Source organism: Saccopteryx bilineata, chromosome 10 (genome assembly GCF_036850765.1).
Source record: "Saccopteryx bilineata isolate mSacBil1 chromosome 10, mSacBil1_pri_phased_curated, whole genome shotgun sequence".
Classification (NCBI taxonomy): Eukaryota; Metazoa; Chordata; class Mammalia; order Chiroptera; family Emballonuridae; genus Saccopteryx; species Saccopteryx bilineata.
Genome location: NC_089499.1, coordinates 46,160,269 through 46,185,430, shown reverse-complemented (window position 1 = coordinate 46,185,430; position 25,162 = coordinate 46,160,269). Strand labels below are relative to the sequence as shown.

General features: G+C 50.3%; 1 protein-coding gene across 3 annotated transcripts in view; it reads right to left on the bottom strand.

Annotated features, from left to right (window-relative positions):
* The window catches only part of SLC6A6 (solute carrier family 6 member 6), an 89,375-nt gene that overhangs the window by 36,719 nt on the left and 27,494 nt on the right, over positions 1-25,162 (bottom strand). For 2 of the 3 annotated variants that reach the window (XM_066245208.1, XM_066245210.1), the window contains exons 2-4: positions 7,681-7,923; positions 5,167-5,301; positions 3,850-4,084 (exon numbers count right to left, since the gene is read on the bottom strand). In XM_066245208.1, the coding sequence (XP_066101305.1) occupies positions 3,850-4,084; positions 5,167-5,301; positions 7,681-7,909 (599 nt within the window). In that variant the 5' untranslated portion in view covers positions 7,910-7,923. Of the gene's footprint in view, positions 1-3,849; positions 4,085-5,166; positions 5,302-7,680; positions 7,924-17,092; positions 17,201-25,162 lie in introns of those variants that run through there. The other variant, XM_066245209.1, reaches the window with a different exon arrangement.

The window sequence follows — 25,162 nt, the reverse complement described above, 5'->3', positions numbered from 1 at the left end:
TGCAAGTAAGAGAAGAGAAGGGAAACAATGGCTGTGACTGGACTTCACTTCGAGGGGCATGGGAAACAGCCTTTGAGAGATTCTCACTGCTCTGCAGCCCAACAGGGGTACCAGTGACACCCCCATAATAACCCAGCAGTCCTCTCTCAGTGACAACCCCGAAGCTAGTCACTGGGCAGCTGGTAGCTATTTTCAGGGGAAACCATGTAAGTTAAGTTTTACCCCAATAGGCACCTAGACCCACTGATGGCCAAGCCCTCTGAGGCCCTGTACACAGTCAGTGCTTAATGCGTGTCCCAGCCTTTCTCCCACCAGTGTGCTCATTAAGCAATGCCCATAAACACAGATTCAATCACATCACTCCCCTTCTTGAATACCTTCCATGGTTCCCCCTTCTAGGGAACAAAGCTCAAACTTAGCCTAACATTTGAGGCCTCAATCCTTCTCTCTGGCCCCATGTGTCCTATGCTCTGGCCAAACCAATGACTAGCTGTTCCCAAAACAGTCACATGCTTTCAGGATTCATGGGATGCTCCTTCGACCCAGAATGTCTTTTCTCTCCTTTTCAGCCTACTGAACTTCCACTCATCCCTCAAAGCCCAGCTCAGGTGGCTATTTGCAGACGGGGAAATGAGGCCAGAGGTTGGTAGTGACTTGTTGTTCTAGGCTACACAGTCAAGTGGCTGCAGATGTGCAATTAATAAGAACAATCAGCAGTCAGTGAGCACTTACTACGTGGAAACACCGAAAATGCCCTCTGGCTGGGAGAGATCACACAGTATGGGAAAAGCCATGAGAGGATTCTGAGCTGAGAAATGATACGTTTGGATTCGTAATTGATTGCAGAGATGCAAAGGCAAGGCAGGGAATGCAGTGAGACACCAGTGTTGGGGTCCGGGAGAGGGATGATGGGGGTCCCAAGGTGAAGAGAAGAGAAGACCGCTGCAGTGTAAGTGGGGAAGGTGGTCAGACTCGGAATATACCTGAAAGGGAGAGCCAAGAGGACCTACAAACTGGATGTGGTATTTGAGGTAGAAAGCAGTTTGGGATGATTCCTAGATATTCCTGTTTATAGGGCCCCTGCAATGGAATGAAAGGGCAGGGACAAGTCCCTATTACAGTGCTCATGGGAGTCAGTCATTCCACACTAGTTCTCTTTCCCTTCTTTCATGACCAAGAGAACAGAAGGTTCTTGAAGGCAGGCAGCCAGGCTCTTCTTGCCCAGTGCCTGACTTGGCGGCACTGAGCTGCAGCCCCGGGCCCAGCGGCTCGGTGGCCTAAGCCTCTCTGTTCACACAGGCAGCAGGTCTGGTCCTCTCACTTAAGCTTGCTTCCCAGGCTCCTCCTCTGGGGACCCCAGTCCTCCAGTGTTCTAGAAAGAGAGCAGTTTATTTATGGATGTTCAAGTGGGCTCACAGAGCTCTGCTAGCACCCAGGAGGAGGGGGTGTGAAGGCTGCAACAGGAAGGGAACAGCAGACAGGGGCCAGAACTGACCGGACTGAGCAAGTCTATCTGGATCTTGTGAAGCCTGGGGAGGTGCCGCAGGACCAGGAAATATGCAAAGATAAACACTGTCTTAATGTCTTCTGGGCCAAGAGGGGAGGTGGGGCACTCTGACTAGAGATTCTGCCAGGCCAGAGACCTAAAATCCCCTGGCAGGGCCTAGCCTGGGAGACAAGCAGGCGAGAGTGCATGGGTGAAAACTGGACACCCTGAGGACCTCACCGCTCACGTGAGCGTCTTCTCAAGAGCCCTCAGGCCTAGAAGGCAGGGAGACAGGCAAAGAGGGACCCCCTACAGCAGGAGGGACAATACGGGCATTTGAGAGGGGCCACTCATAACCTTCTGAAGGCCATGTATACTTACAGTTCCAAATGCCCCTGCGGGGTATGTCATCTACTGTGAAGACACTGCAGAAATAACAAGGGCCCAGGTTTATTTGGGTTGGCCATGCATCTTCTCAAGTCAGTGTGACCCTGCGTCCCTGGGCGGGCAGTGGTATGACCTCCCCAGGTGCAGGTGAGGACACCAAGGTCCAGAGGTGAAGGCACCTGGCCAGGCTCAAAGCGGCAGAGCTAGGGTTTGAACCCAGGCAGCAATCACGCCCTAGGCAATGAGGCTCCCACAGGCGCCAAGTGGCTGGTTAAGTGCCAGTGTCCTGGGTGGGGCAGGCCATGGGTGATCAGGCTGTGCCAGGAACAGCAGAAAGCGGACAGGGCCGTGGTCTCGGGCCCCATTCAAGTGAGAAGAATGAAGTGGAGCATTTCTTTGTCTGTAACCTCAGCTCTCCAGAGGGTGGGGAGCTGAGGGGGTGATGAATGTGCTTGTAGAGGCTCTTTGTCTGCGAGTGGAAAATATGTACACATAAAGAGCCCCACTCCAAGTAGCCCCAGGAATCTGGGGGCATATAAAGAAAGGCTCACGTGTCATGACAGAGACAGGCGCCACCCGAGTGAGGACTGCCTGACCGTACCTATTACCTCCCAGCTCCAGCCCCAAAGCATGCCTGGGACCAACCCCCCTCCTGTGGGAACTGTTCCTGGGCCGGGTCCTAAGAGGTCAGAGACACCCTGAAAACAGCAAAGCCACATACAAGAGAGGGAACAGTACCATCCTGTGATGATTAGGGTCCACTTGCTCCCTAACTGCATTCCCTGCTCCTCGCTTTCAGGCTTCATGCAAGGCTACCTCAGTTATTTCCAGATGGAAAGGGGCACCCAAGTGCTGAGTCCCACATTTAATTGCCCACAAACAGCAACAAAAGTGATGCCTAAATATGTTTTTCATTGGCCACAAAGGATTGTGTTAAAAGAACTTTCCCATAAATCAGATAAGAGGTACCCAAACTTCCAGCCCCTCCACATTCTGCCTTTCTGATGTTTGTCCTATGTATATGCTCCTATTGACAGTAGTGTGGTAAACTGTAAAAGTGCCCATAATTCTACACTCCTCTCATAGAGACAGAACCTATTTCTCTACCTCTTGAATCTGGGTTAGTCTTGTGTCTTTCTTTTGCCAATGGGACATAAACAAAAAATGATACAAGCCGAGGCTTATAAAGTGCTCCTGCACTGGGACCATCCCATTTGTTGCTTTAGAATGTCAAGCTGCCACTGGAACAAGCTCAGGGTAACCTGCTGGGTGATGAAATCATATGGACCCTAGCAGCCAGCCACTAACCAGCCCCAGAAGAGCCACCCTCCTGCTCTATAGCTGATCTACTCAGTAGGGAGCCCAGGAAAGACAGAAGAACTGCCAGTCAAGCTCAGCCCAAACTACCAATCAGCAGAATGGTGGTTGTTTAAAATCATCAAGTTGGAGATGGTTGTTACATAGCAAAAGCTAACTGACACATAATTTTTATTCTATCTACTCACCTTTTCACTTGAGTAACTACTTCAGCTTCATATATGCACTTTTCTCTGTGCAATAACAGGTTTGATGTGCTACTCTATTTCTTCTAAAATACATTAAGAAAACTATATCACTTTTCAGACAATATAAGTACATATATACCTGTCTTTGGGAAAAAAATCCTCAGAGATCCCATGGGTATTGAAACAATACATTGCCCTCATTTGACAGTTAAAGAAACTGAGGCTCAGAAAGGGGCAGAAACTTGCTGATGGTCAAACAGCCAATAAAATGGCAGAACTAGGGCTTGATTCCAGGCCTGTCTGAGACCAAAGGCATGGATTTTATCTCTATGAATTATGTGTACCTATCTCCTCCTCAATCCCACCCCAAGATAGTGACTCCCACATCACTGGGGAGAGAATGAGGGAGTGAGCTGTCCCCTCTGTCCCCACCCATGTCCTCCCTCCTTCCTTAGTTGAGGCCAGCCTTACTCCCAGAACTCGGTGACAGGGGAGGTGAAGTTGCTGGTGTTGAGAGTGATCCACAGGCTCTTGTTCTTGCGCATAGTGTCCTCCATGCAAAAGGGCGTGTTCCAGGTGTGGTTGCAGTGCGCCCATGGCAGGTCTGACTGGAAAGACTGGAACAGGTAATACGTGGCCCAGGCCAGGATGATTATGTAGTACACATTCAGGAGGGACACGATCACAATGGAAGCATAGCCAATGCCTGTGCGTGTGGACAAAAGCAAGACAAGCATCAGGAGGAAGGCCCGACTCACCATGTTCACATACTCAAATGGAAGGTGGGGTGCCCCCTAAGGGACCTTCAACAGTGACCAGCAAATATCTGTAGGATGGAATGAATGACTGGATAAATGGATAGGTAAAAAAAATAGATGGGTAGGTGGCTTGGATGAATTGAAGAATGCATAGAAATGGGATAAGTCAATGATAGGAGGGTTAGATGGATGAATAGTTAGATGGTCATGTGAACTGATAGCTAGCTAAATGGGTAGATGTTGGATTGATGGACATTTGATTTGTTAACTGGATGTATGGCTAGCAACTGGTTGGCAGTTTGGGTAGATGAAATAGATGGGTGAGTAAGTAGATGAGTATATGGATGGATGCTAGAAAGAAGGAAAGACAAATGGCTGAGTAATCTAACTAAATTGACTAGTCTACTGAAGAAAGGTTTGATGGATGACAGATAAATTTATGTGGATGACTAACTAGACATACATCCTCCCATCCTTGCCAATTATAATCATAACTGTATTATCTTATGAATGCATACTAGGTAATAGACATAGGATTAAATGTTATAATAACAAAGCTACCATTAATTTGGTGTTTACTATGTGGACACTTTTACATGACTTATGCCATGTTGTCTTCATAGTACTCCTATGAAGTAAGCATTCCATTTCCATTTTATAGATAAGGAAACTGAGTCACCAAGAGACTGACTTTCCCAAAGTCACAAGAGTTAGCAAGAGGAAGAAGAGGGACTCGAATCTAGACAGTAAGGCTCCTGAATATGACTGCGTTTCTTCCACACTATACTGCTAAGCAGCCGTCAGCTTCTCTGTCCTCCAACAACCCAGAGAGGTGGAAATAGCTAGCACCTATTAAGCAGTCACTGTGAGCAGCACCGCCTATATCATGTACTGGCTGCCACCTTGTGTCAGGCACAGTGCCAAGTGACTTGTATGAGGCTCCAATGTACCTGGCAAACAGCAGGTGCTCAATAAAAATTTGCTGAACTGATGAACACCAGGCCCCTGGTGACCTTTGACCCATACTTACCAGAGAACAAGGGGCAGATCTTTTCCCAGCAGGTGATGCCCCCTTCAGAGGTGTACTGGCCTATGATTACCTCCAGGAAAAACACAGGCAGGCCGCCCCCAAACAGGAAAATAAAATACGGTATGAGAAATGCACCTGTGGAGAGAGCAGAGTAGGGCAAGGGTCAGGCTGTGGCTGGCACAGGGGCCAGGACTGCAGGTGCTCAATCCCAAGTCCTCCCAACCAATGGAACCAGAGAGAATGAGTAAAGAACGTGATGGGTAAAGGCCACTGATGGGTAAAAATCAAACTCTTGGATGTGGCTGAAAATTTTCCAGACCCTGCCCACCTGTCCAGCGGGCACCACCTTTTCAGTGTGCCCTCTCACCTTCTTCAAATCTACGAGGTGCTTTTAGCAGTGTTTTTCAACCACTGGTCTGCCAGAAATTTTGTGTCACTCCGCAAAAAAGGTTAACCACCCTGGCATTGTATGGAGATTATAGACCCGATGGTCTTAGTCGAATTCACTTATGTTCAGGGTCATTTCTGCCTTAGAGGTCCCCGAAATCATTCGTCTATTTTCACTGGTCCCCAAGTGTAAAAAGGTTGAAAACCACTGCTTTTATTAGCATCTGAGCCTCTGGTCAGGCTGTGCCAACTGCCTGCCTGCCTTCCCCACATTGTCCCCCTGAATAAGGACTATTCAGACCTTAAGACCCACCTCAAATATGACCTCTTCATTGAAGCCTCTTCCTCCTCCCACCTGTCCCAGGCCTGCCCAGGGCAGGAAGCTGAGATGAACTAGCTGGAAGGGAGCGGTGATGAGAAGCAAGAGGTGGGCACCTTCAGCGGGGGTGGGAGCCAGGGGAGGAGTGAGGGGCAAAACCCCAGGGCGAGGGTTCCTACCTGGTGTCCACTAATGGCTTCAGCGGGTCCATAAACCCTTTGAAACTGTGGGCAGCTTGGGTCTATGTGTATGTGCTTTGCTCTGGGGAGCGTCTAGAACACTCATCAGAGTCCCAAAGGCGCCTGAGACCTACAAAGGGTTGAGAAACCAGGCTCTAAGGCAGAACGTCCCGAAAGGTAGTTCTCCTAACATGAACTGTATGCAGCATGCCCGTCTCTGCTGACAGATAAGCCCTCAATGACAGACAGTTCTCTCTACCCAGTCCTCTCCAGGCCCCTCCTACTGCACAGCAGGAACACCCCCAGTATGTGCTGCTTGGATTGCATACCTCCTATAGGAGAGGGTTCTAGCTCAGAGCCTTCAGGTTAAAAAACACAAAAATAAAATTAAAAAACCAAAAAAGTTGAACCAACCAACCAACAAACCAGACAAACAGAGACCTTACATTTAAAAAATATCTTCACTGAGTAGAGGGGGTAAAAAGTAGACTCCCAGTTATGAGATAAGTAAGTTCTGGGGATGGAATGTACAGCATGGTGACTACAGTTAATAACACTGTACTACACCTGAAAGTTGCTAAGAGAGAAACTTTAAAAGTTCTTGTGACAAGAAAAAGATATGTAGCCTGACCAGGCAGTGGCACAGTGGACAGAGCATAGCCCTGGGATGCTGAGGACCCAAGTTCCAAATCCTGAGGTCACCGGCTTGAGAACGGGCTCATCAGCTTGAGCGCAGGGTCACCAGCTCAAGTGTGAGATCACAGACATGACCCCACGGTCTCTGGCTTGAGTCCAAAGTCACTGGCTTGAGCAAGGGGTCACTCGCCCTACTGGAGTCCCGGGTCAAGGTACATATGAGAAAGCAACAAAAAATTAATGCTTCTCCCCTCTCTCCCTTCCTGTCTGTCCCTGTCTGTCTACCCGCCTCTGTCTTGCTTTAAAAAAAAAAAGAAGAAGAAGAAGAAAATAATGTGTAACTGTGAGGTGATACATGCTAACTAAATTTACTGTGGTGGCCCCATTTGGCAATATAAACATATATCAAATCATTATGCTGTACAACACCTTAAACTGATACAAGGTTATACATCAATTATAGCTCAATAAAACTAGAAAAAACTTTTTAATTAAAAAAAAATAAAAAATATCTTCACTGTATTTTTATTTCCTGCATACTTTTCCATTATGGTAAAAAATACTGGTTTTCCATTTACAGGAGGAAATGAAGCTGCTTTTGAACTACATTTGGTGCAAGTTAAAAACACCAAAGAAAACGTTAAGAAAGATGTAAAGTAAGGAGGAGTCAAAAGGCACGTAGACAAGAAGAAATTGATGAAGGGAGTGTGTGTGTCGGGAGATTTGGGGGACATGGGTCTGGCCTCATCACCCCTCTTCAGAGATAGCAAACGGAAGGATCGGAGAAGGTAAAGAATCTTCTCAAGGTAACACAGTAAGACCCCGACAGAACACCAGCTGATTCCCAAGCATGCTCCTCTCCTCCCTGTAAGGTAGGATGGGGCAGGACGACGGAGCGGCAGGCTGCCCGAGGAGAGTCAACGAGGGGACTAGGGGAAGCAGGGCACGAGAGGCCACCCTGCCCACCCTTCTCTCTGCCCAGCCTAGACTCACCTCCACCATTTTTGTAGCAGAGGTACGGAAAACGCCAAACGTTGCCCAAGCCAACGAAGCCACCAGCCACAGAGAGCAAAAAGTCGATCTTGCTGGACCACTTCTCCCTTTGTGGGGGCTTCCCTTCCGCCTCGTCCTCAGGCCGCGTGCCCGGGCTCTTCCCTGGGGATGGTTTCAGGATGTCCTTGTGAAAGTCTTTCAGACACTGCAGCTTCTCCTTGGTGGCCATCTCCTCCTCGCTTTCTGTGGGGGACAAAATAGAACCCAAGGTGCGGTAAGGAACAGCCCGTGTGTCTTCAACACAACCTCTCCCTTCTCACCCACATGCCAGCTCTGACCTGCCCAGGTCTGTGGCAGGGAACCTGCCATCCCCTTGTCTGTCCACTGATCTGAAAACATCCTTAGCAATTCAGACCCCCTCTAGGTACTCAGGGACCCACTGATTCAAAAACTGACAGATTCCATTCCTAGGGCAACCGCTAAAGAGAAGCACGGGAGCCCACGTTTGCCGTCTTTGAGTGTCGTATCTCACCTGTACCTGTAGGCAGATAAGCATGAAGCCACCCCCTGCCCTGGCATCACCTCTACCAAATACAACACACCCCTGGCAGTTCTAAGGCACATTCCAAATAACACCTGCCTGAATTTTCTAGAAACGAATAGAATTTCCAAATTTTGGATTTGCATAGAAAATGACAACTCCCATTTCACTCATGACTCAGCACAGTGCGTAACACACGGGAGGTGCTTGTTTCTAACTGTTTAAAGAATAGATAAACATAAAATGAATGAAGAATGGGGTTTCAGGCTGGAATGGAAACAATATTTGAAAAATGGGGTTTCCGTCAAAATATGGAAAATGGATGTTTATGAACACACTTGCAATTCATTAACCAGTCTCACCTCTGCAGCATAAAAATTAAGGGATTTGCACTAATGAGGACTAGGTAAGAAAGCCAGCTCATCTCCTTTTGTCCACCCCTCCCCATCCTTTTTCTGGCTTGCTCCAACTCTTGCATTATCCAGGCTCCCTGTTCTGACACCGTGTTGAGTTTGGCAATGGAAGGCCCCATAGAAGGTCAAATCCCTAAGCTCCAGGAGCTGCCTATGGTCACTCTCAGCCCACCCCTTCTTAGACCCCACACTAGAGAGAACATCTGCCACCCACCATGGTGGAGCCCCTTCTTTCTGCACCTCCTCAGGTTCCCGAGTCCTCCCTCTCCCTGTCGGCTCAGCCTTGAAAACAAGGGCATCATGAGTCCCAGCCCAGAGAGACTAGGCGTCTTCAAGGGCTTACCTCTACATGGCAGAGGGCTACAGAAGACAGAGGAGCTGGGGAACCAGGGCTAGTGGGCCTACCCAACCCTCCGTGCACCTGTTTCTCCATGTGCAGAATGAAAAGGATGATGGCAAAGGTGTCTGCCTCAGAGCCAAGCACCCTGGAACACAACTTGTCTTCATGATCCAAATCGGTGGTCAACACTGAAAATACCACATTTCAGAGCAAAATCAAGATATCTAGGTTCTCTTAAAAAACCAAAAGCTCATGCCTGACCTGTGGTGGCGCAGTGGATAAAGCATCGACCTGGAATGCTGAGGCCGCCAGTTCAAAACCCTGGGCTTGCCTGGTCAAGGCACATATGGGAGTTAATGCTTCCTGCTCCTCCCCCTCTTCTCTCTCTCTCTCTCTCTCTCTCTCTCTCTCTCCCTCTCTCTTCTCTTCTCTAAAAAATGAATAAATAAAAATAATTAAAAAAACAAAACAAAAACCAAAAGCTCAGACCACGTGTAGCTCACACACCTTTCAGCAGCCATAAGCTGGACCAGATGTGGCCCCATCACCCGGGCCAGCTCACCACTCAGAGTACAGGACATCTTCAGTGGGCATCTGAGTCTGTCTTGTCCACCACCTGAAAATGACTTGACTCATGTCCTTTTCTCCTTGTAGTCTCCTCCTTGACTAGAGTAGTGCCTCCATGGGGACAAGGACCTATCTTGTCCACCGCTATTTGCCCAGAGCCTGGGACAGGGTTGGTGGTCAGCAAGAGCTGTTGGGCAGATGGTTCCCAGAGTGCGATCTGCCAGAAGCTGGTGCTAAGTGTGAACCGTGGCTCGGCCACTTTACAACTACAGCACTTAAGTGTGAACCGTGGCTCGGCCACTTTACAACTACAGCACTTAAGTGTGAACCGTGGCTCGGCCACTTTACAACTACAGCACTTAAGTGTGAACCGTGGCTCGGCCACTTTACAACTACAGCACTGGGGAGTCACTGGGCCTCAGGGCCTGGCTTTCCAAGATGCCTGGCCCAGAAGACAGTCCAAAGCAGAGCAAGGACTTGGGGTGTGGAGAGGGGACGTGTTGGCCTGGCCCCAGCAGCCAGGCCCACAGGGGCCATGATCTGAGGAGCAGAGACACAAAAGCACAACAGAACCCCTATTTCCCCCACGCCTCCTTCCTCTCCCTTGGGGTGGGGGACCCCAATTGTTTTGCTATCTGGTGGTGAGCAGACCAAGAAAAGGCTTCCTGGAGCCACCGGGCGGCTCACTGAGCCCTTCCTCTGTCTCCCAGAATGCAGACTGGTGGCGGCATCCGCATGGCCTTTCTTGCCCTGCTCCCTCGGGACGACGCAGGGGTTCGGCCGGGCGTATGGCTACTGTAAAAATAGCCGAGCAGCCAGCATTGTTTCAGTGTTAATTTGTGCAGCCCCCGATGGTTATCTGAGCAATCCATTGTGGGCTGGCTGGATGGGAGCATAATTGGAGGATGTGGGACTCAACTCCCTTCTAGTGAAGATGTTTTTCAGGGAATGACCCCTGAGCCTCCGAGCAAGGTTGGTTCCGCCCTTTTGGGCTCTCCTCGAATCTCAGAGCTGGAAGGCACTTCGCAAGGTCAGCCAGACAGAGGGGGAGGTGGCCAGCTTCTGCTCACATAGGCAGCTGAGACTGGCGAAAGCTCTTCCCCACTAGGCGCGGGGTCTGCTTCACATGGCTACCCTGAGAGTCCTGGCTATGCCCTCTGGGCCCCACACCCACTAGCCACACTGGCACTCAGAGAACCCTCTGAAAACATGGGAGAGGAGGGGTAGCAACAAGTTCCCTGTGACTCCTCTGCCCTGGTTTCCTACAAAATGAGGCCTCTAGCTCCCTCTCCACATTAAGGACTCTGCCTTTCTGACCCCTGTGGCTGAGCACAGATTGGGGTAGGGTCTGAATGGGGCAGAGCTGAGGTCTGTCCTGTGCCTGGTGTGATGGGGGCTTCCCCGATCCGCATTCCCAGGGCATATCCAGAGATGAGTTCGTCCTTCACCATCACTTGTCCCACCTGTGGTTGCTGCAAATCACAGGCCCACCTGCCCTTCAAGAACACATAGCCAGCAACCCTACCTCTGGCTCTCTCAGGCCAAGCCATCCTTCATGGCCTCACTCAATGCTTACTCACACATGGATGAGGTCACACCCAGGTACAGACACCCCAACTCCCTCTCAGGGGGCTTATTACAAGCCCCTCTAAGGTGTCTGACCAGCCCTGCGCCTACAGAAGCCCATAACCGCAAGATGGTGGATTCTGTCTCATACATTCTTGGCATCCACCCACTTTACTCCATCACCATGGCAACCACCGTGCTCTGGGCCCCAGCAGTCCTTGCAGGGCATGGGAGGCAGCCTCCTCACAGGCCTGCCTGCTGATACTCTGTCTACCCACCTACTCCCCTGATCTATTCTCAACACGGCAGCTAAAGGCAATTTATAAAGGACACTCAGATCATAATGCCCTCCTGCCCGACACTCCACTACTGGAACACACCAGCTCCTCCTCACAGCCTACTGAGGCCCCCAGCACAGGCCCCTTCTCCTTAGAACTCTAACCCCACAGAAGGTGCTTTAGCTCATCCCCCCTCAGGCTCAGGCTCTGCAGGGCTGCTCCAGGCCCTCTAGTGATGACCGTCCCCCTGCAGGAATTGAAGCATGCACCCTGGCCTAGAAGCTGACAGCCATTTCTTGGCTGGGTGACCTCAGGCAAGTTATTCAATCTCTCTAGTCTTCAGCATCCACATCTGTAAAGTAGGGATAATCATACCCCCTCACAGAGGTGTTGTGAGCTCTGAATGAGAGAGGTGCACAGAAAGTGCTTAGAACAGTATCTGGCAGATGGCACGTACTCCTTAAATAGCAGCTGCTAGTATTACTGTTGTTGTTATTACTGCCATAATTATTATTGAGTCTGGCCTGACCTTGAGGTCAGTCCTACTCAGGGTGAAATCAGCAAGGCCCAGAGAGGCCAAGTGATACTCCCAAGGTCATGAAATGGATTGTGACAGTGACCAGGACATGTCTGAGTTTTTGGCTCTGCTCTGCTGCCCCTCTGCCAGCCCAGCCTGATCTCAGATGACACTTGATGAGGCCCACCAATTCTCACCCAACACCGAGAACAGCCCACCCCGGGGACTCAGCGCTGAGGGCCGAGCTCCCCCCACAGGCATCCCAGCAGGCGCTGCAGTGCTGGCCTGTGCGAGGGCTGTTTTCATTGGCGCCAGGCCCAGGGCTATTTTGTAGCGAAGGTGATACATAATTCCCCATTTTAAGAGCTTCCTCTTTGATTATTACAGCTACAGGCGATTAGAACTGGCTCTGAAAACTGAGGCTCCAAGATGAAGGCTCCCTTCTGGCCCAGCTGAATCTGTACTTGTCTCTGTTCCAGGGACTAAGGCCAGAAGCAGCCGTGCCCTTAGGCCGACATTAAGATCACCTGGTCAGCTTTGGCTCGTACTCAGACAGATGTAAGCTGGTGGCAGGGACACCGTGGATTTAGTTTGCTCCCCCCCTAACTGAAAACTACCAGTATTTACTCTACGCTGAGCTATCTGAAAAGTTTTCTATTGACTCTTCAAAGATCCTTATTGTAGAACAGCTTTTAGTTTAAGATAGGTTCAAGCAGGAAAGGGGACTGGAGCCAGAATTCCCACCTCGGTCTACCCAAGGCCTAAGGCACTGGAGCAAAGCTGAAAGAGGAGGCCTCGGCACTATTTGCAGATGGGGACATTGAGGCCAAGGGGAAAGGACTACGGAGGAACAGAGGGAGTGGCAGTGCACAGCCATGGACCGGAGTCCTGCCTCCTCTGGTGCCTTCCCACCCCACCTGGCCCCAGGTGCCCATAACCCAGCCAGCTGGGCCTTGACTTAAGTTGCAGATGCTGCTCTGGCTGTCTCCCCCCAACATCTGCCACCTCAGTCCAAGGATGTGGAGAAACCAAGCCCTTACCTCTCTAGGACAAGTTGCCTAGTTGCCAGGCAGGCCCTCTGTCTTGGCCTCCCCTGCAGAACCTGAACTTTCTCAAATAAACAGCTTCCCACAGTGCTATCTTACAGAAAACAGTAACTTAAATCTCTCCTTGTCACTGACAACGACCCAGGAGCTTCTACCATGTTTTTAAATAAGAGCACAGGTACTTTTTCTGTTTCCTCTTTGGAATACTGCCCCCCACTCCAAAAGGGCCTACACACAGCCGGCCTCGAAAATCGACTGGATAGTTGCCGCTTCTCGTGAACCTATGGGGGTTAAGCAAGTGGCTTCCAGCATCCCAGGGCTGGGTAAGGAGGAGACCTGGATGACACCCGTTTTACGAGTGGGGAAACCCAAGGCCGAGTGGCCCCCTGCCCCCTGGGCTCGCTGTAGAGTGAAGCACACTGCTGGGGCGCTGGTCTGCCCTCCTCTCCAGTCCTGAAGCCACTCCAGAGTCCATGTTCCAGGCTCACTGAGGCCATGACTATGCTGTGTGACCTGCGGTCAGTGACAACCTTCTCTGCGCCTGTTTCCTCCATGGTTAATAAAATGGGGATAAAAATATAACTCACCTCACAAGGATTAAATAGAATGATGCCTATAAAATTTTCAGCACATGGCCTGGTACATATTAAGTGATTAATGAATACTAGCTATTACTGAGGAAAATAGCTGACCACATTGGGAATTTATTATACTATGTGGCAGGCATTGTATCCTGAGTGTTTAAAAAAAAGAAAGTGAAAGTAGGCTGCATTTTTGGGCACTGACTGCAGACACCTTTATTCAGCACCGTGCTAAGGCTTTGCCAGCATTTTCTTAGCCCCTCAATGGTGGTGTTACCATCTCTGTTTAGATGATGAGGTGCGGAGAGGTGAAGTCACTTGCCCAGGGTCATTCAGCAAGCAAAAGGCTGCTGAAACTTCAAACAACTCCCAGGTCTGTTCTGGCCTTTAAATTCCTGTTTTGGCCTCAACCACTCAGCAGTTTGGGATCATTTAAAAGTCACAAAGTGCTGCCTGGCCTGTGGTGGAGCAAAGGGCAAAGTGTTGACATGGAACGCTGAGGTCGCTGGTTCGAGACTCTGGGCTTGTCTAGTCAAAGCACATACAACAAGCAACTAATGAACAACTAAAGTGAAGCAACTATGAGTTGATACTTTTCGCTCCTCCCCTCCCCCTGTAGAAATCAACAAATAAAATATTTACAAAAAAAAGTTACAAAGTGAGGCCTGGCTATTTGGCTCAGTGGTAGAGCATCGGGCCAGCAAGTGGAAGTCCCAGGTTTGATTTCCGGTCAGAAGAAGCGACCATCTGCTTCTCCCCCTTCTCTCGCAGCTTGATTGGATTGACTGGTTCAAGCGCGTGGGCCCCAGGTGCTAAGGTTGCAAGAATGGCCCCAGATGGGCATAATATCGGGCCCAGATGGGGGGTTGCCCAGATGGATCTGTCCCTGTTGGGGCACATGCAGGAGTCTGTCTCTTTATTTCCCCTCCTCTCACTGGAAAAGAAAAAAAAAAGTCACAAAGTGAATTAGGTCTGATGCCTTTAAGCCAACTACAAGCCACTAGACTGGGCTGACAAGTTAGGGAAGTAGACAGGGGCAAGAGGGAAGTGAGGGACACATACAGAGATGGGGCAGGGCCTGGGGATCTGGGAAGCAGTCAGTGTCCAGGGCCAATGGATGAGCTGAGCTGGGCAGGCTGAGGAAACCCCATGAACTAGGATCAGAACGGATGGTGCTATGCGCCGCAGGATCCTCTAGCAAATAGAGTCACAGGATTTGAAGAGGCTCCTATGAGCACTGTCTCCACAGATTCCAGGCTAGGGACAGGCTCAGTGAAAATGAGGCCTGGGGTCAATCAGTAATGTCTGCCGCACACCATCCTGGCCTAGGAGACGCTTAGCCATTAAGCACCCTCCCCCTCAAAAGTGAGTTGTGTTAAGAGCACCATTTCACCCTCTACCTAGGGTGGCTGTTTTTGAAAAGTAGATGTTAATCAAAGGAAGCTTTTTTTCTCTTTTTCTCATAAAGATACATCTTTAAAAGATTCAGTCTGTATCCTTCTATCTTGTTTATCTATTCTTAACAAAGGCCAACTCAGGTGTGACAAGCTCAAAGGCCTTAAAGCTCAAAGGCCTCCAGGGGTCTGAGAGGCAAAGGACAGGAGTACAGTAGGGAGGCCACAGGGAGGAGTAGGGACTGAGGCAAAAGGGCCCAGGTTCCAGCCACAGGCAGCTCTTTTCAGCTCCAGCTCCTGGGATTGGGGCCCACTGGGGCCAGCTCCCTCAATTTCTCAAGAGAAACTGAAACCTGAGATGTAAGAGCACACACACTCCCATTTCTAAAACACTGCGTGGGCCAAATACAAACAGTTTGCCCTCTTTGGTCATATCATTGCCCCAGGTCACCCAAGGTGGCCACAGCAAAGGACATGCTGACCAGCCCAGCCTCAGAGGCCTAATGGCTCACCCTAGTGAGGTCATCCAGGAAGCCTGGCATTGTTTTGCCCGGAACAAAGCTGAAACAATGAGCGACAATATTCTGGTCCTAGTGAAAGTGAATTGTTTGCGGAATTGTTTTCAGCATGACATCCCTGGGGACAGGGCTTGTTATCAACCTGGGGTTCAGTGTCTGTGGCAAGATCCTCCCCTCCTCTAATCTAACTGCAACCCCCCACCCCACTCAAGTTCAGGCCTACCTTCAGAGACCCACCCCTCCACTTCCGCTGAGAGCACCTGCCTGGCTCAGGCTCAGCCTTCAAACTACAGAAGCATTTACTTCTCCCCAAGAAAACTTTTGCGAAGAACTAGCCTCTGGGACAATGCCGGTGAGAAGGACGTGGGCCTGATGTACAGCCACCTGTTCTCTTCCCCTCACAAAGACATTTGAAGGTAAAAGGTCTGGGGACTGTACCAAATATTTTTCTTATCTCCTTGGAGATGACAGGCCTTCACCCAAAGCCCAGAGACCACAGGCGGGCAGCAGAGATGAAACGAAGAGGAGGATGTGCACACTGCGGGGGTGGGGGAGACTCCCTTGTGGCAGGGCTGGGCTTGGAGAAGGGTAGAGGTGCCCCCCACTCCAGGTGAAAGCGAGTTGGGTACACATCATGCCCAAAATAGAGGTGCCTCAGGCATGCGCTGTGCAGGCATGGACTCGAGAAAGGGAAGTGGGCTAGAAGTCAGATTCCTAGCTCTAATTCAGTTCTGTTGGGTCAAGCAGGGCAGGTACTTCCCCTCTGCATCTCAGATGTCCAGGGACAAAACAGAGCAAGGGTGGCTTTAGCAAGCAGTGAATGCTGGATAACTATTTACTGACAACCTCCCCTAGGTGCCAGGCACGGCTCCAGGCACTGAGAGCTCGGACATGAGCCTTGAGGAACTGACATTCCAGAAGGGGAGATGGACACTAAACATGAGTTAACAGTGTCGACCAGGGCCAGCATGTAGATGACAATCAAGTAGGATGAGATGTAGGTGACAGGGCCGGGGAGTCAGAGAGGCCCCTCTGAGGAAGTGATGTTTCATGGCAGATACTGAGGACTCTGGGCAGGCCCCACACTAAACCCTTTCAGACACCAACTCATTTACCCCTCTTAGAAGCCTGAATGAAAGAATGAGGCCCAGACAGGTGAAGTCATTTGCCCAAAAGTCACACTACCAGGATTCATTTGAACTCAGATGATCACTGGGATTCATTTGAACCCATATTGAAGCTGAGTTCTGCACAGCAAACATCTGGGGGAATGGTGTTCCCAGAGCAGGGAACAGCATGTGCAAATAGGAGCACACTAGGCATGGTAAAGGAACAGAGAAGGCCAGTGTGGGAACAGGAAAAACAGGGTGACCTAGAGAGGGCCTAGAGGAGGGGTCGGGAACCTTTTTGGCTGAGAGAGCCATGAACGCCACATATTTTAAAATGTAATTCCATGAGAGCCATACAACGACGCGTGTATGTTACGCATTATCCAAAAAAAATTTGGTGTTGTCCCGGAGGACAGCTGTGATTGGCTCCAGCCACTTGTAACCATGAACATGAGCGGTAGGAAATGAATGGATTGTAATACATGAGCATGTTTTATATTTTTAATGTTATTATTTTTTTTATTAAAGATTTGTCGCCTGACCTGTGGTGGTGCAGTGGATAAAGCGTCGATCTGGAAATACTGAGGTCGGTTCGAAAACCTGGGCTTGCCTGGTTAAGGCACATATGGTAGTTGATGCTTCCAGCTCCTCCCCCTTCTCTCTCCCTCACTCTCTCCTCTCTAAAAAAAAAAAAAAAAAAAGATTTGTCTACGAGCCAGATACAGCCATCAAAAGAGCCACATCTGGCTCGCAAGCCATAGGTTCCCGACCCCTAGCCTAGAGCCTGGATTAGAACTTAGATTTATCCCAAAGGTGGTGGGAACCCACGAGAGCTTTCTTCTGCCCACTGAAGGCTCAGCACATTTGGCTAAAAGTCCCCGCTTGTCCCTGATCATCTGGTAAAACCTTCCTCCCATTCTGAATGGGAATTTGAGGGCCCATGGTGGGATTTTCCCTATAAGCAGTTGCTAGTGGGGACTTTCTAGTGGGGGCATATAGAGCCAGAATCCTTCCCCAGAGTCCCCAGAGCTGCCCAGCACTGGTGTTGTGGCCCTCATGAGACCAAGGGCCACAACACCAGTGACACCAGAAGAAAATGTTCTTCTGCATCACGTCTAGACCCCTCGCTCCTCCAGGGTGAGGCTGGTGGGTTTGGAAAGAACAGGATCAGCCTTTGATACTATTCGATCGCAGACAAGTCAATTCCCTGCACTGAGCAGGCCATTACTCACCTAGAGCCGGTCAGAAGGAAAAGCCCCAAGTATGCTGACTGAATACCTGCACACAGCTGGCCCAAGCCCACTGCAGGGGACACCTTTATGCCCTCAAGGTGCTAATGCCCAGATACAGGGGAGGGGCTTATTTTGTCAAAGTAAATCAAAAATTATTCTACAAGTTCCTAAGGCCAGGAGCACACGTCTGAGTTAAAGGGGAACAAGAGAGGCTTCAAGGAGGAAGTCTCATGACACCCTCTGCGGGCCCTGCCACAGAGCTGGCCCTGCACTCCACAGGAAGGCGGAGGTCCAGAACAGCCGAGCCTCTCGGATCCTGGCTGCAGGGGCTTAGACCCCAAAGGCCACTTAATAGATTTGTAGCAGATGGTACATACCACCATAACCGAAGCCTGGCTAAAGGAGAGGATTAGAGACAGAGGAGGGCCGCCATGATGTCTGCTGGGTGCCCAGGGGCCTGTTTTCAGGCACAGGGCAGTGAGTCAGCAGGCAACAGCCTCCAGGCACTGACTCACCAGCCACAAGCCTGTCACTCTTCTCCCTGTCAGCTTCCCCACCACCCAGGCCTCAGCATGGTTTGGCCGGAAGTGGGGGTGGGGTGGGCAGGGTCAAGCACACCATCCTGAGGCAGGCTCTGCAGAACCCAGGATTATTTCTGGAGGCCACAAAAAGAGACATGAGAAAAAAGAAAGGCTTGGTTTTCATTTCCTCAAACTTCCCCTTTTAAACCCTAAAGCCACCTTCCTCTCACTGGCTGTGAAAAGCCAACAAAGAACAGCCCCTCCCTCGCTGTGGAAACTGGACAGGGACAGGGCCTGGGTGGCAGGGCCAGCTGGTGGCGCACCTGTGGCCCAATGCCCACTCAGAGCCCAGCCAATCCCAACCAACGCTATCATCGCCAGAGCTTTGCAGGAAGTCCCGGCCGCACAGAAACCAGCCATGGCCCTCTTAGCTGTGGGACCTGGGGCAAGTCACTTCGCACAGTCTCAATGTTACCCTCCGCAAGGTAGGCCCAAAGCTCCTCTACAACATGTGAAAACTCCTAGCTCGGTAAATGTAAACAAGCTCCCCGTTTTCACTGTTCCTCTTTTAAACATGCTTCTCCTCAGTGAGGAAAGATCTTCATCTTCCTTCCTAGCTTCACCCTTACCTCACCCCAACTTAGAAATTTAAGTCAAGGGGAGTTTGGTGCCTGCAGAATGAAACAGCCTGGGATTTAGCAAGACCGAGGGGTGATCGACTAGCAATGCCTGCCTCCAGTGCCCCTGTTTCAGAGCAAAGGAGCTTCAGTCTGGATGACTGTCCCACTTACTGGAAGTCAAGTTTCAGGTGTCCTGCACCATCCAGAGTCCACCACCCAAGATCCCTGGGACGACTAACCACACCTTGGCTCATGCTGTTCCCCTTAGCCTGTTTACACTATTACTCAAGGAGCTCACAGGCAATAAATACCCCAGGAAGAAAGGCCCGAGACCCTCCAGTGCCGTGCCTGAGCTACATGGGCCATGCCACACTCACCAGCCCGTAATGCAATTATCTGCTTGCTCGCTTATTGCCCAGGGTCTGCTTCCAGACAGGGCCTGGCACTGTAAATATTTTTCAGACAGAACATTTAGAGCTCAGGACTCTGGGGAAACTCAATGTAGGCGTAAATATCTTCTACCTTATAGCTGTGAGGGCTCCTCCACCAAGGTGATAGAGTAGCGGTTCTCAACCTGTAGGTTGAGAATATTTATTATACATTTTTAAATAAAATATGTATTTTCCGATGGCTTTAGGCGACCCCTGTGTTTTGGTCGTTCGACCCCCGCCGGGGTCACGACCCACAGGTTGAGAACCGCTGTGATAGAGCAATGGCAGACGTTTAGGACACAGGCAGGGAGGCCTGCATACTCTCTGCTAGAGAAGAGATATATTCCCAGCATCTGAGCACTGTTCCCCCAAATGCTATAAAAATCTCCAAACCTTTGCCTCTTTTTGAGGTGAGCCCCCAAGCTTTAGAAAATCCACTTTCATGAAACACCATGTTCCCTGAACACCTTCCCAAAATGACTTTGAAGTGAATTCTCCCTGGTCCCCTAAAGGTTGGCCAGGTGCTGGGGGAAGCTGCTGGACCCTGCACAAAAACCAAATGCTCAAATGGGTCCTTAGTGGTCTCGGCATGTGTAGGCGCACGCCCACTTTCCAGACGAGGAAACAGAGGCCTGGGACCTAGGGCAAGCAACAAGAGACACCAGCCTCTTTCACAGATAGACCATCAGAGCTGCAGGGAACTCGGTGCACAGAAGGAAACTGAAGCTGGAAGGAGGCAGCCAAGGGCAGGGACACTCCAGACATCCCCAATCCGGCAGAATTCAGTGGGTGCCAGAGGCTGAAAGTAAAGCTCTTATTCCAAACCTGGGTAGACCGGATTCATAGCTAATTCTGTCAGGTTGGAAGATGTTGGTGTGGCAGCAATGGTGGCTTCCAGGGCTACAAAATGGTGCCTAACAGCAGCCACTGCTCAGCTACAAGAAAAACCCAGCGTTAAAATCCACACCAGGGTCAAAGATGAGCTCGAGGGAGGACAGACATTTCTCAGTCGTGGTCCTCCTACATGTGCCGCCACCCTCACTCCACCCCCGCCCCAGGGCAACCCAGACAGCTTTCATCTCCCTCAAACTTCCATCCAGTCCACCTTCTCTTAGCTAGTGTCTGTGCAGTGTTAGGACATGGCACTGCCTCCTTGGGGCCCCATTCCTTATGTAGCATCACAAAACAAGGCCACCCCAGCCACTGGTAACTCCAGGTGTGCCCTGAACTCTGCCAAGCTTGTTTCCAGATCCCACTCCCTGTCGTGTCACCCTCAGCTCCAGAGCTAGCGCTGGCTCCCAGGTGCTTGAAGAGTTTCTCAGTTTCCCACCTGGAATCCGAGGCTCATTATACTTGTTTGCCCCAGTCCTCAATCTCTGCCACTTTATTTCTCCTCTTTTCCTGCATGAGTCCTGGGGCCTCCCCAGCATTCCCCCATTCAACCCTGTGCTTTGTGAGTTCTTTCATGTGTAGGTGGATCCCACCCACCCTGAAGACCTGGCCCAAGTTTCACCTCCTCCAGGAAGCCTTCCCTCCCCACCCTACTACCTCCCCCTCTCCTCCTCTAGCGTGGGCTCTTGCTCATAACCGTAGAACAAATTCAAAGTTTTTGGAAAACCTCAGTTTCATCTGTAAAACAGGCCCCATAATCTGTAAAACTGCTCCTTGCTGAAGTTTCTGGGTTCTTAGACAGAAGGGTTTGTAAATGACTAAAACCCTTACATATGCCTGAAACATCAGTATTGCCTGGGACTCAGGCTAAAATGGCAGGAGCCTGGGCCCACCTCAGATCTATGAAATATGAATATTCAAGGCTGTTAAGCCAGCCCCCAGACCCACAGTGAATCTTAGAATCAGGTGAGGTTGGGAACAGTGGTGCTAATGAACTGGGAAACACTAGTAAAATATAAAACAAAATCAACCAAAGAAAAAGACTACGGGTGGCTGATAATGCACATAAATGTGCATGTGTCTATGCACATGTGTATTCGTGGATGGTCTCCCCTTCCAGGGTCTGAGCAGCTGGGGCCTGGGCCTGGCTCGGTTTCACTTCCGCCAGCCCCAGCAAGTCCAGGGCCTACCCCAGGAATCGTTTGCGCAGACTCAACAGTTTCCCACTGGTTCTCCTACACCCTGTTGCTGCCGCTCGTTATAGTTCCCCTGGGGATGGGCACTTTTGTCCTCAATTTACAGATAAAGAGACTGAAGCTAAGAGAGGCCATAGGACCTGGCCCAAAGTTACCCAGTGGGCAGCAGAGCCAGAATTTGAACCCAGGACAAGGCCAACATTCCTTTTATCTGCTTGACTAAGTAAGAAGGAGTTTGAGAAACACAGGAGAGGGCTGGCAGGCAGACTACCTGGGGCTCTGGAGCAGGGAGTTCAGTGGAGTATATGGGATCCTGGGGGGACATGCATCAGAGACCCCCCCACCCAGCAGGGAGCATGAGGGAAGCCTGGACCTGGCTCCCAAGCCTGGTGAGGCTCGGAGGTCAACTGAGCGGCCACCAGCAGCGTCTCCAGACACAGGAACAAGGAGCAGGGTACACTGCCTGGGACCTGGGGACCTCCTTGGCTGTCACCCCTGCAGAGGCAGGGGTCACTTTTCCTCTAAAGTAGAGGCAGCAGATAGGGCCTTTCCAAAAGGAGAAATACCTATCCCTAAAATGCCAGCTCCCCAAAGTACAAGGCACAGCAGGAAGGGCCCCAGGAGGCCCTGGTGAGGCTCCAGCTCTGCCAGTGAGAAGGCAAGGCCTGGCCACAGCTGGAGACTCTGGGCAGCTGTAAAGAAAATTTCTGGAGAGGAAGACGGCCTCGCCGGTGTCCCCCAGGTAGCTAGAGCTATAGAAATCAGATACTGTGACCCCTCAACGACTGGCAGCCTCAAAACCCCAAAAGTCCCTGGGCACTTGAGATTCCTCGCCAGGCCATCACTGAATGACACAGCAACCCAGGATCCCATGCCCAGAGTTACAGAAGAGACTGAGGCCTGAAAGGGGACGAAGGCTTCCCAAAAAGCTCCAGAGTCAGGCTGCTAGGGATCAAATCCTGGCTCTGTCGTGTGACCCTGGACAACCTACTATGCCTCAGCTTCCTCAGCTGAAAATGCAGCTGACAGTAGCATCACCCTCCCAAGGCAGGTAAATGGCCTGGCATGGAGCCAGGCACACAGACAGTGCATCCTGAGATAATACGCATGAGGGTGAATATTCACACTGGAGCAAATCTAAGAGAAGTGCCTCCTAGCAGGAAGGCAAGACGGCAGAGATCATTGTAGTTGCTCTCAGAGCCTTCTAAGCTTCTGATCTGTGGCTGTCCAGCGCCAGTCCCCTGCCAACCTGGGTGAGCCTTCACCAGCCCAAGTGCAAAGAGAAAGCCAAGGGCGTGGAGTCCAGGCCTGTGAAGAGGGGCTGCCTGGGCACCTTTCCTAAACCTGATTAGTCTTACTTTTGGGGAGATATTAAAGGTGTCATTTCTTTCACAACACTACAGTGAGAGCAGGTGTTATCTTTTTAAAAATTGCCACTAAAGAGTAAAATAAAAAGTTTACCAGCCTGAGGGTAGACCATTCCACTCCTCAGCCCCAACTTGTTTTATAAACGTGTACTAGTTTGTGAAATTTATACCATCGTCTAGTCTCGTGCCCATTTTACAGATGGGAGCAACTGAAGCCTAGGTATAAGAGCTTCGGTCTTCGACCATGTTTCAACCTTGAACTCCGCGCAGTCTGCTCCGACTTTGGATGCTTAGGACCAGCTCCACTCCTTATTTGGGGAGCTCTTTTCCAGACTCGGGGAAATCAGAGCCCCAAATCCCATGGATGTCCTTGACCTCAAAGGAATGCCCTTCCTGGTCACCCAGCAACCTACCTTCAGTCAACTCAGGGGCTAACAGGCTCGATGAAGCAAGGATTTGGACTGAGGAATTGGGTAGACAGAGGGTCCCACTGGTGGTCTGGGTGGGCAAACCAGGCAAGCAGGTCACAGTTCCGGGAGCCATGACCTGCTCCAAGCTGGATGCCTCTGAGGTCCTTGTTCCCACCAGACCCCAGCAGGACCACTCAGGTTGGAACTCAGAAGCATCTCAGGGCTCCCACGTTTGTCCCTGCTTCTTCTACCCTCTCCCATCTAGGCAGACTCCCTGAACACCGTTTCCCAGGAAACTGCGGCTGTTGGAGACCTCACATGCTTGAATCAGACAAGGCAAGCCCAGTGTGGTTCTCTAAGGGAGCAGAGGCTCCATGCAGCCAGGGTTTACCAGCGGGCAAACAAAAGTGACTTACCTCAGGCTGGCAAATGGGGCACATCAAAGGCCTTCAAGGATACAGAAGATACTCAGCACACTGGGCCTCAGAATATCTGCTCATGAGGTTACAATGCCCTTTCCAACACACCCCAGGTGCCCAGAGACTGCATTCTCCAGAAAAATGCTGATTAGGAATGTCCCTTTGTAGAAACCAAAGCCAGAGCGTTCCTAGTCACAGAACTCACTGTCTCTACACACCACTGTCTGGGAGGCTGTGGGCTTTCACAGCTCAGAGCATTTTTATAGGCGGTTCAAGGCCCTGGAACGCTCATTCCTGCTCCTCTCATCTTCACATGCCAACTCCGCCATTTCCTGCCCCTTTCCCAACTGAACGAATTGCTCATTCCTCAGCTGTAACCCTCAAATCTTCCCCTTGCGGTCATATATGCATCACAGGGTGTTCTACAAAAAGGGGCAGGCCTCTGCCCAGAGGGCAGCAAATGAAGAGGACCCTGGACTATCATTGTCACAGCAACCCTTGGTTCTAGCCCAACTGTTATTATATCCTAGAAACAATCACTTCAGGTAAGACTGTGTGCCCCTGGCACTTAGCTGGGCACTTGGTATAATTCTAGCTAATAGTAGTTTTTTAATCATACTAAATATTTTTATTTCTTTAAATTACTGATTACGGTTGCTTACTTTTCTCCCGTAATTTGTCCAAGGTAAGGAGACTTCACAGCATTTTCAGAGTCTGATAGGACAAAAAGGACATTCAAAATACCTTAAAAGTATGAAAAATCCTCCAACTGCATAAGCAGTTCCAGAGAGAAATGCCAGCTCCCTGGGCTGAGCAGCCAGCGTGTGTTCCTGGCTCAACCTCCGGCATTTGGGTGCAGTTTACCCAGTCCTTACAGTCATCCCTCGTCACATCGCGGTTCAGTTTTCACGGTCTGTTGCGGATTTTTAAATTGTATATACCTAATTTTGTATCACGGATTTTTCGCTATATCGCAGGATTTTGCAGTATATAGGTATTCTTATATATTTATAATTTTTAATTATTTTTGCGGTTAAATAAGCAAAGGAAGTGTGGGAAAGGTTAATAACAGTGTGGGAAAGGTTTATAAGAATATGGGGAGGGTTTATAAAGCCTTAAAATATATATAAATATAAAAAAATATAAGGTTGCTACTTCGCGGATTTTCGCCTATCACAGCGGGGTTCTGGAACCTAACCCCTGTGATAGATGGGGGACCACTGTACCAACTGCTCTATATAGAGACAAGGGCTCTTACCCTACGAGGTTCGGGCAGGTTAAGCAACTCACACAAGGCTGCACAGCCAGGAAGAGGCAGGGATCCAGAGTCCTGGGTTCCAGCCACTGGGCTCTGGGGCATCTCCTCGCTTTTCTACCAAGAAGTCACTCTATTCACCGACACAGAAGGTGTTGGGTAAACAAGTGTTTTTGTAGGTTTGCTTGCTTGTACTGGGGCAGCACCATGTGCGTGAGGGGCGACTGTTTCCTAATGTTTGCTAGAAAAGGGGTATTTTCACCCCCTCTG